The 17,125-nt window shown below is 41.1% G+C and overlaps 1 protein-coding gene across 2 annotated transcripts in view; it reads right to left on the reverse strand.

The window, feature by feature from the left end:
* The window catches only part of LOC115105745 (ephrin-B1-like), a 66,889-nt gene that overhangs the window by 25,563 nt on the left and 24,201 nt on the right, over nt 1–17,125 (reverse strand). For both annotated transcript variants that reach the window (XM_029628080.2, XM_029628081.2), the window contains exon 2: nt 11,768–12,045. In XM_029628080.2, the coding sequence (XP_029483940.1) occupies nt 11,768–12,045 (278 nt within the window). The remainder of the gene's footprint in view (nt 1–11,767; nt 12,046–17,125) is intronic.

Here is a 17,125-nt window from a genome sequence, read left to right on the forward strand (position 1 = left end):
CTCAAAATCAGAATCATCTGTTCTTTATTCCAAAGTGACCGGCTATTCAACTTCCTTATGCATCCCAGTCAGCTTCGGAAGGGCTCTGATCTCACCCTCAAGGTGCAGTCTAGGCCTGCGATAACTATCAATAAATAATCAGAGGCTCTTTTAGAACAAACCAGGCCCTAGATAATTAAACCCTGAGCAAAAGTCCTACACTCCAGCACCATTGTTGTGACATGTGCAACACAATACACTTAGGCCTTACATTTTTCATTACGCCTACATTTGGATCGATTCCTGATTTTTTTTTAAACATTAGGAGTATCCAGGGACCAGTTGAACTAGTGATAAAAAGAGAACCTTTCAAATGTAAATTTCCTGTTCTTCATTTTTCAGTCTTTTCCAGCTTTTTAATACTTCTCTAGAGAGCATGACATTAATGTTTCCAGGATCATGCTTTTCACATTATCTTCTCTCTTAGACAATACCAGACCCTTTTTTTTCTCTTTCTCACATTTACGCCTTTCAAAAGTAAAGGGAAAGCCAATTTCATTTGATGCCAAATGACAGTAATTACACTGTATAAGACATGACAATTAACTCCCAAGTTTCGCAAGGAGACATGCATATTCTCCCATGGCCTACAGCCCGCACTGCATACATATGACGAATATTGTCCCAGTTGTGTATCTCTCGTTGCATCTTGGCCCGTGTGCGATGAGAGACTGTCACTTTAAGGTCTTAGACTGGTAGACAGTGGAGATGTCATGGTGTGTCAGAGGTAAGATGGAGCGCAGCAGATGACATCATTCCTGGGGCTGGGCTGAAGATTAGAGTCAGCTGTCGGAGGGAGCCTCCATGACAAATCTCCCCCTTCCCCTCCTGCATCCACAGTGCTCAGGGGGGAAATGGTGCTATATCTGGCCCAATTACACTGTGATTCCCTCTACCTCAGTGACAAGGCTCATGCAGCTCTCTGGCTGCTTCCTGACTAAACTGCTATGAAGGACACCTCCAGAGAGGGTTTACGCCAGGAATGGAAGACCAAGAGGAATCAGGACAATAGATACGAGGCAACATGGGGAATATATGATCGGTGCAGTCTGTCATAAAAATGGAGTAATGGCTGAGCAGCTGTTTTGCTATGTTTGTGTTTCACATTGATTTCAATTCCTAGAGGAAGGCTTTTGAGTCAAGCTCAGTTAGCGAGCTGGACCAGTAACAGAGACCAGTTAACTGGATACACAGGTAACATGGCCTTGTGATAGAAACCAGTTCACCAAGCAGCAAGCCCCGGAGTCTAAATTAACAAGAGACTAGTCAGCCTGTTGAACCAATGACGAAGCATCAGTGATGTTCTGCTTGAATAGCTCATTTCTGTCATCTTTTTCTTGATAGACAGATTTTTTGTGTGTAACGCATTCTAATGTTGCGAGTACTATAATCAAGGTTCCCAGTGGGTGTAACATTTTAGAGAAGTTATGTCAGCGAGAGAGGATGCTAGCGGAACATGATGAAAGACTTTAATTGTAATCGGGCCCAGGATTGAAGATCTTCAAAGCTACTGTGAATTCTACAGACACAGAGCTTTATGAACTGAATCGAGAAGAGGCAGATTATGGGGGAAGCAAATGCACTACACATGGTGTGAGAGCCATGGAAGTAACAGATCCAGAAAGACGCTGCCTCGGAAGGCTTTGTTGTGTTTTTCTGGAACAGCAGGGGCCATATCAAATGACTCGGGAGACATAATGGGGATAACTAGTCACATTTTAATGTTGAAAATCATTCAAATGGTATGTTTGCTTGAAATTGTACTCGTTATATTTATGTAATTGTTCAAATCTGTGGTTTTCTGAGGAGCTTCAAGCATTTCTTTCACAATACCTCTCTTGTAAGTGTACTATAGTGCATAAGGTCTTGTTTTTATTATCTTGTAACATCTCCCTACTCAGCTTTTCTTGCACACATGTCCTCTTCTGCCCCTACAATGCACTGGATGGAAATTCAGGCTGTGGTGCCAATCAGCTCAGTTTCCAGAGACATTTAGTAGATTATGGCCATGTCCTGCCAACAGCCCACCATCCCACCCAGTACACACACACACTCTCCCACTTACACACACAATTACATATGCACACACGTACGCATGCAGACTCACGTACTATATGTGCACACCCCCACACACACTCACACAAACAACACCACGCACATCTCGGTCTCTCTTTCTCAAACCCACTCATGGGCCTCCAATCCCCCACCGAAACTGGAGTGGCAGCTGTCACAATGTGTCACCATCAGCCGTGGCGGGTAACAGGGAATCAATCAGTGTGCAGATTAGAAAATAGGTTCTCCCAACAAAAAACCTCCACAGACATAGACATTGTTCAAAGTAGGGGGATGTGTTGTCTTTTGAAAAGAGCATGAGATGATTAGCATGGAAGAACTCCATGCTAAAATGGATTTTTGTTTGGGGGATTGTTTTTTTTCTATCTGGGAGTATAATCACTTCAGTATGTCTGTTTCTTTCTACTGCAGCCCTGTGGTCTGGCCGACTGGCCCTGCTGCCAAATGGTGGTCAGGCTGGAGTTGACATCAGTGGGTTATCACTGACACCCCTCCTGCTGAGACTCGCTGACCCTCTGCACAGGGGCACACAGGGAAAGACCCACCACCACAGGGGGGGGGATAGGTGACCACCACAGGCCCATACGGATCATGTCGTACGTTTACTGTGGGGATGAACTATGTGGTGCAGCCAGTGCAAGAACTGACTCCCAACGCACGGCATATGAGAAAGCTATACCAGTGTGCATACAGTCAACAAAGATAATCCTCTCCATGTCCGTGTACACAGTGTGAGCGAACTATACCAAAGAGCATATCTTTTGATTCTGAGGTGAGAGTGAGATAAAAAGTTTATGCTGGCCTCCTCCGTGTGCTGCATCCCCCCCATCACTGGAGCAAATTAGAGGCATTATCTCTGGTCTAATGATGTTTACAGAGGAGTATAAAAAAATGTGATGAAGCATTATGGCTCCTCTGCCACAGAGCAATAACAAGTATGTCATAGAGCAACAGTTATTCTGAGCGACAGAGTTAAAATGCACACAGAGCTGGAGCAGCTGGGTCACATTGCTTTGAGACATTTATATAAAAGTGCCAAGGAAGTTTAATCTTATCAGCAGAGTGATACCTAATAGAAAAATCGTTATCCCAGAGTTAGATTGAGACGTTTTGGCATACCAATTGAATATAGTGTATGATGAATCTGTTCTGTCTGAGGAGTTTTCATGGTCAGCTGTTTTGAGTCAAAGGAAACAAAGATCTGACCTCAATAGGGAAACTCTTCAAGGTACTTTATTTTCCCCAACGTCATAAGAACTACTTGGGCCCATAAAACAGCTTTATATGCCCTTGATACAGTCTAAATGTAACCCCTAAGATATCTCACAATTTTCTGGTGAAAGAAAATGCAGATATTTTTCACATTTTTGATTCAATGGTATTTGACAGTATTTTATGTTTTTAAATAATACTAGTTTTCAATATGCTTTATGACTAGTAAATTACCCTAGGCTGGCAACGAATACATTATAAATGATTTCAATGGGGCTTTCTCTATTCTGACTGTTCTATACTGTTCAATCCAACTTAATTTTCAGCATTTTCATAAATGTCAGCATTTCCTGCACTTTTGTTATAATTTCCAAACGGTGCCACGCAGGGCTGCATGATATGAGAAAACAAATCTTGGCATAGTTAACTGGTGAACTGCTGGAATCATGGAAATACAATTATTATTCAAATTCTTTAGTTGGAATTAGGGTTGCAAAGCCACCAGTATTTACCAAAGTTACCAGAATCTTCATTAATTAACAGACAATCTATGGCAAGCTATCGTAACTTTCATTTATACTTGAATAACTTTAAAAAACATTTATTCATATCTACTTTTATTTGTTATATATGTGTCCATATTGTCCGTGAGTTTGTAGTAGATAGACCATATGGTTAAAGAGAAAATAGCCTAATTAATGAAAACAAGCATCTAATCAACAACAGGATTATTTTCTATTAACTCTTCCAAATATTGACTTTTCTTCACAACTGCCACCAGTTTGACGCCAAAACATTGACAAAAAAGACATATTGACAGAGTAAAATAAATGTGCGTAAACAAAAGGAATGCTGAAACCCTCATAATAAACACTAATTCTATTCACTAAATAGATGGTTTATATTTAGGATAATGTTTTACAGCTTTGTCATTAAATATTTTGTCATTCTCCAAACATTTTTTTAATCATCTTACTTAATTATTTTATATATTTTACATGTGATAAAAGGCCACACAGAGGACCAGAGATAATTAGACAACTGTGATCATCTGAAGCACCCAAAAGGCCACTAGATGTCTTGTTATAGATTACATAAAATCCTTAAAAGTAGCAAAATTCTGGTAGTGTACTGATAACTTCGAAAGTTTCCAGTAATATATCCTCCCTTTGTAACCCTAGTTGGACTGTAGTGGGCTGCACCTTGAATACACTGAGTGTGTTTACATGCACACTAATAATTCGATATTAAACTGATTATACCAGTAGGCAAAGTATCATAATAGTAATGTAAACACCTTACTCTGCTTATTTATTTAACCTTCATTCTATTTTATCAGGGAGTCATACTGAGACCAAGGTTAATTTTACATATGAGCCCTGAATTACATAAACTATAGAAGATACACACATCAGAATTTAAATACAAAATGCAAGCAGGAAGAAAAACATAAAAACAAACACATTCTTCAGTAATAAGGTCCTCAATCCGCTTTCTGAATTGCCCTAGAGGCACCAGAGCATCAAATTTAAGAACATTTTGAAGATAGTTCCACAAATAAGGTGCAAGAAAACTAAAAGCTGATTTACCTAACTCAGTAGAGACCAAAGGAATTTCCTTTTTCTATCCCTGAGACCGGCTTTTTAAATGAAAACATGGCAATGTATCAACACACGTGACATCAGAGGGACAACCAACTTTCTGCTAGAGAATGCAGTGATGAGTACTAAAATTGTCTCCCGTAATAAAGCGCAATGTGCTATGATAAACTGCATCTAAGGGCTTAAATGAAGTGGCAGCTGTGTTCATATACAGTCGATGATGTTGCCATAGTCTAGGAACGTAAACGGAATGATCTGCTTTCTACTATTTAGCGAGAGGCAGGACATATTTCTATAGAAGAAACCCATTTTTATTCTCAGCTTCTTTAAAAAAGCATATTGATGAGTTAGTTAAGACAGCTTTTCATCTATACAGATGCCCAGATATTTGTAAGCAGGGACACGATCAATATGGACACCATCCAAAGTACACGTGCTTAAATCATCATACTTATATTTACAAATACTTAGGTTTACCTGCACTAATTTCAGGTCAATAAAGTTTTTCTGTAATACAATGACCTTATCGTAATAGGTGTAAGGTCAAAATCGAAGTAAGCACTCACCAATTAAAACACTTGGTTTTCTGAGCAATCTTTCAAATTATTAGGACATGCAAACAGCTTAATCGGCGTTCCAGTGGTGTATTTGATCTGCGCATGTGCTGGCACCAGCCGAGAGCCTCCCTCTTGTTCCAGTGGTGTATTTGATCTGCGCATGTGCAAGCACCGGCCGAGAGCCTCCCTCTTGTTCCAGTGGTGTATTTGATCTGCGCATGTGCAAGCACCAGCCGAGAGCCTCCCTCTTGTTCCAGTGGTGTATTTGATCTGCGCATGTGCAAGCACCGGTAGCGCAAAACTCTCTCTCATGCGCAAGTGAAGTGGGTTCGGATAAACTGAAAGTGAACATTTTAGAAATAGTTGTCCAAACACAAAAACAAATAGGCTTTGCAAAAATAACATGGTCACTGTGGTAGAACGTTTATTTTGATTGCTGATTTTCTGCATTTATTTAAGTCCCATCAGGTAGCCTGATTTCAGATATGTCCATGTAAACAGGATTATTAGGAAAATCGTTCTTCTCGCAAAGCATGCAAACATTTTCAACTAAACATTATATTAATCTGATTATCCACAATAATCATATTATTGTGTGCATGTAACCGGGCTCATTGTTGTTTGACATAACAACATAACAACCAAAATTGTTGGCCAGTGTTTCCAGGTGACACTAATTAGATGTTACATTAGACGTTTTCTTACCTCATGTAGCTAGCTAACATATACATGCTTCGCCTATTCCTCTCTGATTTAGAAGACACTGCCACAGATAGAAAAACGAGACAGCATGTTCTGTCTCGTGTATAAATGTGAAGCATCTGGTTGGCGTTTCCACTCACTACCAAACTAGGCGATGAGAGGAAGCCCAGTGGTCCTTAGTGGGAGAAGATGGAGTGAGATGGATTTTGGCCGACATTCTTCTCATTTTCTCATCGATGAAACATTTGATTTCCATACAGTTTTCTGTTTCCAAAATTATAATCTGTAAGAAACAGAGTGGACTGCGTTTTTGTAGACTTTACCCTTTGCCAAAGTTTACAAAAGCGGTGTTGTTTAGAAGGAGTGCAAGGGCAAATTGAGTTATTGCACACGCGTACTTCACAGAGTAGTGATGGGTCGTTCACGAACGAGTCGGCTCTAAGAGCCAGCACTTGTAGGTGAACGTTGGGTGCCGACTCGCATATCAAAAGAGCCGGATATATTTATAAAAATATTTTAAAAATTAAGATCTGAATAATCAAAAGATTTAAATGAATAGAATGAACTAATTCAAAAAACAAAAAAAGAAATAAAATAATATAGGCCTAAATGCTCAAGCGCACACACATTCGTTCTGACTGTCTGCTCAGACTAACAGCCTCACCTGTTGTTCCTGTAAATCAGACACGCATTGTCAACCAATGAACCAAAGATGCGTGAGGGAGGGCCGAGCCAACTCACTCACAGTCACACACTTAGCAGCCGAGGAGAGAGATGAAGGACAGCTGTGAAAACAACAGCTGGAAAATGAGTCGGAAGCACAGTAGCATTTGGATGCATTTTAATAATGTACACAATGTTAGAGCACAGTGTAGAATTTGCCAAAACAAAATCTCATATAAAGCCGGTTCTACGCACAACCTATACCAGCATATGTGAACTGTGCACCCAACTGTGAAGCTAGCTGTAGCGGAGCTTCGAGAAACTAGCGGGCCTGCTAGTGATAGTGGTGGAGCCAGCACCTCCACACGTGGAGATGTATCCACTCAGTCAAGTAGGCCTATTCCGCGACCCACAGCAACGCAGTCTTCTATGGACCAGTTTATGCCAAGGTCTATGTCTGTAGCAAAACAAGGCCAAATTGATATTGCATTGGCTAAAATGATTGCCACCGATTTCCAGCCATTTTCGATCGTGGAAGACAGAGGTTTTAGAATTTATAGCAATAGTCTAAATCCAATGTACATAATTCCAAGCAGGAAAACCCTTTCAAAATCACGTATTCCACAACTGTACGAGAGCACACAGGCTTCAGTGCGGGAAAGAGTCCAAAAAGTTGCAGTTTTCCTCACCACTGACTGCTGGACATCAAGGGTAACCACGTCTTACATGTTGGTTACATGTCACTTCATTGAAGATTTTTCGATGTCTAGCTGTCTTCTGGACTGCTTTGAGTTCAGCGATAGACACACCTCAGAGAACATGGGAGAGGAACTGTTGAGAGTGGCAAGTAGATGGAAAAGTGTTCTGTTGTGTTAGCGACAATGCCGCTAACATGACCAAAGCCATGAACATTTTAAAATGGACCCATCATCCATGTCTTGCCCACACAATCAACCTGATTGTAAGAGACGCGCTGAAGGTGATGAAGCCCATTGTGGACAAAGTGAAAGCAGCTGTGGAATACTTCCACAGGGGCACAGTAGGTGCTGAAAAACTAAAAAGTCTACACAACGCCAGATGGGGATGCCTGAGCTGGGGCCTAAACAATGGACAATGGTGGAATTCAGCATTTTATATGTTGAAGCAGTTTCTTGAGTCAAAGAATGCCATCATCTCTACCCTGGACATTGTCAATCCACCTGTTGATACTCTGACCCAAGAGGAATGGGAGGTGGTGGTGGATTAGGTGTGCAGAGTCCTGGAACCCTTTGAGCAGGTCACTGTGGAGATCAGTGGAGAGAGGTACAGTAAGCAGTTATTACTACATCATTACTACATCAATCCAGTATTATATATGTATATGACCGGTAGATGAGAATGTAGTATCAGTCGACAAAACATGAACCTGAACTAATAAGTTACTGATCTCTCTTTTCAGCTATGCGACAGCTTCAGAAATGATACTCCTGTGTAAGGGTCTGCAGCGAATCACAGCCAGCCGCCAGAGAGAAGCAAATGTAACCACAGGACATGTGACAGAGTTCGTGGACACCCTATGTTCATCAATGGACAGAAAGATCCACAGAATGGAATATAATCACGTGCTATCAGAAACCGCTGCACTTGACCCCATGTTTAAGAAGTTAGCCTTCAGTGATGCCAGAGCGATTGATGAGGCTCTTCAAAGAATAAACTCAGCAGCAGGGAGGGACATCCCCAGCAGTCAGTTGGCTCAGGCACCAGGGCAACAGGAAGAAGAGGGAGGGACAGCCCCAGCAGTCATCTGGCTCAGGCACCAGGGCAGCAGGAAGAAGAGGGATCAGATGGAGCAGAAGCACCAGCAGTAGTGCCACAAACGTCTGCTGTTTGGATGCTGTTTGACGAGAGAACAACTGGGGATGCAGCATGAAGGAATCCCTCAGCAGATGCCATAATGGAGGTCCGATCCTATTTGGAGGAGCCCCTCCAAAGGTCTGCAGATCCTCTGAGCTGGTGGAAGAACAAGGCCTCTGTCTACCCACGGCTTACTAAAGTCATGACAGGGAGACTGCATAGTGGCCACATCTGTTCCCTCTGAGAGGGTCTTCTCGAAAACGGGACAAATAATTACTGAGTGAAGAAACCGCGTCAGCCCCTCGAATGTGAGGCAGCTTGCATTTCTGAATACAAATTTATCATAAAAGTTTAATATGGTCAGCATTGCTGTGTGCTGCTGGTTATAACATAAATAATAAAGAAGAGCGGGAAAAGATGGACCAGTTTAATGTTTTAAGTCGGATGCTGCAGTTTTACACATTGTTATTTATTTTTCTTTGATATGGTACAATATTCTATTATTGTGTTGTTCAGATTCGTTTTGAATTGTTACATTTATATGCACTTTGTTTATATACATTACAAAAGTAATTTGGAAATTTGCAAATAAATTCTAGAACACGCCAATAGGATCTCACTAGCTCATGCTTGGCTCTGCCCACCTCCTTGCTTGTTCTGCCCACTAAGATTCATTTCTTTGATATCGTTGCACAAATAACAGACTTATCTATAGTATGCATACACCATTACTGGTGCCATGCTGTATTCGATAGCTATGTTTGCTCTGACTCTTACTACATTTAGCAAGCTAGCTAGCCAGCTTACTAGCGGTTAACAATATTTATTTGAGCCACAACTTGCTATGAAAAGACAAACTAGCAGACAGTAGTTTGCGGACAGTAAGATACACTAACTAATAGTGTAATAGTGGAAAGCAGCATGTCACCAACATCTTGTTGCATCTATCTGACCATGCAGGCTGCAGAATGAACAGCAAGAAAGTGGTTGTGATTCTGTGGTTGAGCAACTGCTCTCCTTGAGTGACAGGGAGCAGGGCTTTGTGTGGGAAGTAGCATGCACCAGGATAGAGAGAAAGACGATTCAAGTAGAAAACGTAGTAAAATATAAAAACGGACATTACACGCACCTTTACGTTTCAAATGTAACAAACCGAACATTGAAATACTGTTACAGAGGGTAAAGTAAGGACCGAGTTTTGGAAACCCTGGATTAGATCAAAGACAAAGTCAGTCAAATCTCAGAGAGATATTCTCACAGACAGCAGCACTCTTGGCAATGGAAGTTGTGCGTTTTTATCAAACCTCACTTTGATTTATGAAGAAACAAGTGAATCAGCAGTGTAGAGTGCACTGTGCCTTGCCTCTCATCTTCATCACTAATCCACCAATACTCAGAGAGCTGCAGAGTTCACTAATTAAACAAGCGCTTGAGCTCATTTCCCCTTTAACAAGAGTCACTGTTTAACAAGAGTCACTGTCACAAGAATACCGGACACCTTATCCAACGTTCTGTACGTGTGTGGCTGGGACTGCTCTTACACATTCAGTCTGCACACATGTTTTGATAAATGTGGCCCATTTACTCTTGCAACCACATCATAAATTGTTCTTTTTGGAACAGGACTAAAGAACATGAGGAAAATATACAGACTACTTTCAGCAGAAATGACTACTTTCAAGGATACTCAGAAATGTAATCAGTTTGTGGCAAAAACACAATATGTTTGCTTTCCTATTAGAGAAGTATCAAAGCTGGAAGCACTTTTTCATGCTTCACCAGTCATTCAGTGTGTTTTTATGGGCCATCCACATTGGGTTGAAGACCAGTTATCATTGAGACTGGACATTATGGTGTCATTGATGTTCTGATGCTAGATCTGTGAGAGGACAGGACAATAGCAGAGCTCCTTCCCCAGCCAGCCACCAGTGATGATCTAAAGACATACCATGTGGATCAAAGGGTTAAAGAAAAGAAGCCTTGGGCCTGTGGACCTGTGGAGTCGGGTGAAGTCGATTATGTGCTGGTGTTAGGGTGTCAGAGCCAATGGGCTCGGCTCAGCGATGTGTAACAGAACAAATCAGGCCTGCTTGACTGGAGCTGACCCCTCTGCCAGAGTTTAAGTGTTATTGCAACTGACCGGATCTGACAGAAACGATTTCACCTCAGAAAATTCAGAGACCCCTCTGCGCTTATAGTCGCGCTGAGCAGGGAGAACTTGGCTAGTAGTGGCTGCACTTAAAAACAACGGGTCAAAAGATACTCAAGGACGCTCAGGCATTCCCGACCAAGGACTACCTGATAAGATTTTCATTCAACATACATTATAGTCAGATGACCTTAAGAAAATGTTCATGTTGTGCTGAGGGAGTTTAATGTGAGCTGTAACGATTTCAGGCTCAGCAGAAGGATACAATTCAATTCAGTTGTACTAGACAGGTCTCTTTCAGATCACAGCAATATTTCAGAAGCCTTGTATTCCAAGAAAAAGAGCCAGTATCTACGTATATGTGGCATACTAAGGAACATTAAAGGGATACTTTGGGATTTTGGCAATGAAGCCGTTTACCTACTTCTCCAGAGTCAGATGAAATCACGGATACCATTTTTATGTCTCTGCATCCAGTATGAAGGAAGTTAGAGGTAGTTTCGCAAGCCAATGCTAACTAGTGTTAGCGTAATAGCTGGAAGTCTATGGCATCTACTACCCTGTTAGCAGTTACCATAGACTTCCAGTCATTGCGCTAACATTAGTTAGCAATTGCGGTAACTCTAGTTGGCAACTTCCTTCAAACTGCACGCAGAGACATACAAATGGTATCCCAAGACTCACGAGTTCATCTTACTCTGGGGAAATAGATAAAGGGCTTCATTGCCAAAATCACAAAGTATCCCTTTAAGCTCATGGAAAATACAACTGTTTGATCTTATCGCAGCACTACAATACCCATTTCTATTCCATGTCGGGGCTGTATTAAACTATGAATAATCTAGGAACAATCGTGTTGTAATTTCTAAGCATCAATACAAAGTTTATAGATGGTATAAAATAAGATGCATCGGTGTGGTTAAATACCAGATACTCACATGTGATGAAGTAATTGACGTTCTTTTTGAACTCCAGGCCCATGTAGTTTGGACTGAACTCCTGAAACTTGATGGTGAATTTGATGTCCTTCTCAGGCTTGTTGCAGTTGACCAACACATTGGGGTCCATGACTGTGCTACATTGGTCTGCCTGCTCCTTCTTCACCAGGTATAGTTTGTAAAACTCATACGGCCGCCCCATGTCTGCCTTTGGGCAGATAATGTCCAGCTTGTCTCCTATCTCGGGATACATCACCAAGCCCTTCCCATACTGAAATCTGAAACAGACAAAATATGACAGAAAAAGTTAAGAATATCAAATACTCTAATAACAGCAATACTTATAAGGTCTGGACATACATCACATGCACTGCATAACAGTGTGTTATAACTCTCTATAAAATGTGATTCTTCTCTACCCAATACACTAGTGTTGTCCGTGTCTGTCTGGCAGTTGCTTGAGCAACAGTGACTAATTTAAAGTCAATTGTTTGTTATTTCACTTCACTTAAAGCCGGGGGGCAAAACAAATCAGGGGTGAATGAATTGTAAGGAACAGGTTAAGGGAAGCGGGGGCGGGTGATTACAACGCCACATAAACATGGCCGACCGTCGAGGACAGCTTTGGGACATGCTTTTACATCTGGGGTTGATAACATCAAACACACAGATAACAACCAAGAACCAAGCTGTTATAATGTAAACACTTGCATTCATTTACATGAATGCCCATTGATTTAAAACACTGTAAACAAAGCAGACATCTCATATCTTTACCTCAGCAAACATACAGCACAATACCAGGGCAGATGTCAATAGGAAATCAGTATGACAGAGGGCTGCCCGGGCCCTGATTGAGCTTAATCTGCGGCAAGTGAGGAGAGAGTACAGATAAACACAAAGCGCTGATGGACAGATGGCATGCATGCCTTATCTAGATGCTCCACACCTTATCTTTCACAAATTCATTTTGATATCTTCTCTCTCTAACTCAAAGCAACAGGCCCTGCTGAATTCTATTTGAGGATTTAGACCTGCTGATTGCCTTTGATGCATCATACTTCTCAAGTGGTTTCTTTTTCTTTTTTTGATAATAACCCTTAGGTCTGCTGACGTGCTTAATCCAAAATGAGAGAAGAGCTGATGTTGTCTGTTTTTGATCTGGTCCTGTAGAAGTCAAACAAATCGGTATTGTGATGAATGTGTTTTTGTTCATCTTAAAATCCAAACAACCTTGTCCTAGTTACCAGAGAGATGCTGCTCAGTTTGATGATGATGATGTGTTTGGTTGCGATGGAGACGGAAATGTACAACTTGATCCTTATTTACATTTCATTTGCATACACACTGTTCCCAACCACTTTCAACATGGTTTAATAGACAAGAAAACAGCTTTCATGACTCATTCATCTTAAGGCCCTGGTGGATAGAAGGAGGCCGACTAATTCTCCCAAAACTAAAATTAATCAACAGTAAGCTATGTCTGTCTGTATGTCAGTCAGTCTGCCTGTCTGTGGGAAACCTTAGTAACTAAGGTATGCTAGTATGATATCTTAGACAAAAGTATGTGCCCTGGTTCCACTATGTCAATCCGTCATGGCTCGTTTAGTATCCAGTCTGCAACAACCCGGTCTCTCTACTTCCTGTATTCACTCACTAGTAATTAGTCTCTCCTTCTCTCGTCCCTTCGTCATGATGTTCTATGTGGATTTACAGATCTTTGCCATGCATGATGGGACTCGTGATTTGTAACATAAAAAAGGGTCCCTTGCGTTCGCTAACAGCTTAGGAGATGTGATGATGCATTATTATTCACTATATACTGAAGCGGAACTGTACGACAGCATTCTATTACTGTACATAAAGACGAAGCAGAGTGCACAGCCTGGAGTGAGCACAGCTTGCCTGGCCCTGCGGTTAGATTGGTGTTGTCTTTGTCTCTCAGACACTGGGTCCTCTGTTTGGCTTCCCAAACCTGTTTGATTTGCCCTTATCCTCAGGCTTCTTCAGAGACTGATCAGGTGTCTGGCTTTAGTTTCCGTATTGTCTCCAAAGTGTTTCTGAGCCAATGGAAATGCCTTCTTCAAAGTGTGTATATAATGTAGCTCTGTTAGCAAACTTTCTCAAACTAACACTCAATCCTCCACAAAGCAGCAATGCTCTCTCTGTTCTAATCCTCTGTATTTACGGTCATGGGATCCTCAGAGGATAAGGTAAACGGCCAGGGGCCAGCATAAAGTCCTGCACCTAACAAAGGATTCACTGCATTTGAGGTAGCTGCCGACTAGCAGTATATACAAAATAAATAAAAACCAACTGTATTTTAAACTAAAGTGAGCAACACATAACTCATGGCTGTCTGCAACACCGACACTGACTGTCTCATTCTGTTGTCTCTCAGTAGCCCCCTCTTCAGTTCACAGTTATGGTCTGACACAAGCACCTCAAAATAGAGTACATCAATAGAACAATATGACAAAAGCCATGTTAGGTATTTCTCTATAAACTGTGTCAGAGCAACTTGTGTTGATGGTTGCCTGCAGTACCCTGTGTGGTCCAACAAAAATAGAGAATAATACACCTACAAAAACACAACCCTGACTAAATGCACAACAACAATGATCGAGTAGCTATACATGTTAGAGAAGGATATAAGACAAGGATACCTTAAAAACAACACAATACCCTGTCTGCTGCTCCTCTGTGCCGATTAGGATGTCTCAGGTTTTGTAAAGCTTTGACTGCCTATTACTACTCCATCTACCAAAGGGATGCCCAAACAGATCCTCCATTCCCTTTGTGCTGATCAAACAGGACTGCTGCTCTGTTGAGCTAAGAAGCAAAGCAAAGACAGTGTTCAAATTCCAGACTGAACACTGGAAATTACAGGTCATCTTCACGATTAGGGCTTTGACCTCTGAATATCCTCCCGCCACTTTCCATAGGAAATGCGGTTTAAAGAGTGACAATTTGACATGGCAGGCAAGAGTTTTTTCGTTTTCATCACTATTATTTTCCGGGACAGAAATCAGCAGACACAGTGGGGTATTATGTGAGTTTTAAAGCGTAATGAATATTAATGAGATTGATTAGCATATTCATCAGGGGTGCTAAATGATTGCCATTTCATTCAGTTTGCCATCTTACAAATCCTTTCAATGGTCATTTTTCATCAGAGAAAGAATGGTGTTATTACTGCTTTCTCCACGGTCAGTAGGGTTCTAAAGTGATGTTACATGCAGCTAGCACACCAGGATCTTTTTGTAATACATAAACATTCAGTTTAGGATGCATCCTCAAAAATGCATTATATATCATATATATATCACATATACAAGCATGTCTGAATCACCATAACTCATTGTTATAACAAGTAACCTGCATTTACATAATAAACTATCACAGACAATAGTGGGGGAAAACAGTGAGTGGTCAGTCCTTTTACTGGATAATGATACAATGATGGCGAGCACAATAACTAGCAAGTATAACATCTGCAACTATCTGCAATTAAATTTTTAGGGTCTTCCAGGGCAGGGACAAATAGCAATATTTGGGACAAATAGTACATTTGTGAAAACAGATTTAAAAAAAATAAAAGTGGATTTGATTTCAATATTGAGCTAATCCTCCATAGCCATGTTGCCTCCTCTCCTGCCATAAGTTGCCACCCTGGACCTGACAGGCCTGATACTGCCTCCACTCCAAGGCCCCTGGGATACTGTTTAACATAATTAGGTACCAGGCCAACACCTTATCTCAGCCTCACATACTAAATAAAAATCACTGGGGTCCAACAGAAACACAGTCCCAAAGACATATTGTGACTGCTGCTCTCAATCTCAAGACACAGCCCCTCAAAGTCTATAATCTAGTAATCATTAGAAAAACACCCTTTTAAGCCGTGGGGAATGATTACTTATAGATAAGGGGCCACCGGATTAATCCAGCTTCTGTTATCGTTTTACAACATTGTTATCTTAGTTTCATCATTATAAAAACATTGAGCGAGTGATAAACCAAATTAACCCACCTTTAAGGCCTTATTTTGCAAGAAAAACAAGTGAAGACAATATTTTATTCCAATCTTAAATTGGATGGTTTAGGAGTCAACATATTTGCATTAAAATCAGCTTCCTAAGGTTACAACCTCTGGCAGACATTTGACTCCATTATACCAGGAATCTAACGTGGTCAAACACTGAATCAGAGACATTCATTCAGCCTGTCAATGAAGACATCAACTTCTGTGAACTGTCACTGATGCACATTTTTGCTTGAACAAACCAAGTAGGCATAAAAATTAAATTAAATGCAAATGTCCCAGTATCTTTCCCACTGCTAGGAAAACGACAATCAAATGTGTGTCAAATATACCAGGTGCAAGGGGACAAGCTCAAGCAATATGGGAAACTTGAAGAAGCAAACTCATCTCCATTGTCTGCGCTGCTCATTATCAACTGTGAAAGACTGAAAAAATAGCCCTCCTTTGTTCTTCACTCATTTGGGCCTCCTACACACTTAGAGCCTGGGCAGTTCCTTTCAGGCTTTGGAGGAGACAAGGCCTCATTCTCTCGCCAATCGGATTTACAAGATGCACCAGTCGGGCATAAACAAGTTTCCATAGAAACATTATGATTTCTGTGCAATTTTTCCCGCTTCCTCTCTCCCTTTCCCACATTCTCTCGCTCGCACACACACATCATCTCTGATTAAAAATGATTACATAGTCTACAGGGACAGGAGAGCAAATGTTTTCTAATCGTATTCAAAATGAAGGTAAATACTTTTTTTCTGTGAATAAAACTGAAGTCAATTTATTCAAAGCCAGGAAAAGAATATAAAGTGTAAGTTTTCATTTGCATTGTAGTCACACACAATTATTTTCAGTTGCATTTGTTATTGATTATATTTATTAATCAACAGCACTGTAATTCATGTGATTGAATGGAACACCCCCCATCCCCACTTATAGAGTGAGCTCAGAATCGCCCCTCCCCAAGGCATGCTCAGACGAACGATAAACTTCACAGTGCATCATTATCACAGCGGTCTGCTTTCCTATTTTAACATTACGCACATGACTTAAACTCTCTCCCTGCCTCTCTCTATCACACACACACACACACACACACACACACTTTTAAACAACTGAACACAGACTTAAGACTGGCTTGAATGCAACCAATTAAAGAGCTGCTATACGTAGTCCATGCAAATGAAGGTTATTCATTCACATGCTCTCACAATGCTACTGAGATCTTCACACAGCCAACGGGGGAAAGATCTCTCATGAGTGGCATGGCCACACTCTCCCCACCCCACCTCCCCTTCCCACATTCCAAGGGGGAATTCAAG

The sequence above is a fragment of the Oncorhynchus nerka genome, linkage group LG22 (genome assembly GCF_034236695.1).
Source record: "Oncorhynchus nerka isolate Pitt River linkage group LG22, Oner_Uvic_2.0, whole genome shotgun sequence".
In the NCBI taxonomy this organism is placed as follows: Eukaryota; Metazoa; Chordata; class Actinopteri; order Salmoniformes; family Salmonidae; genus Oncorhynchus; species Oncorhynchus nerka.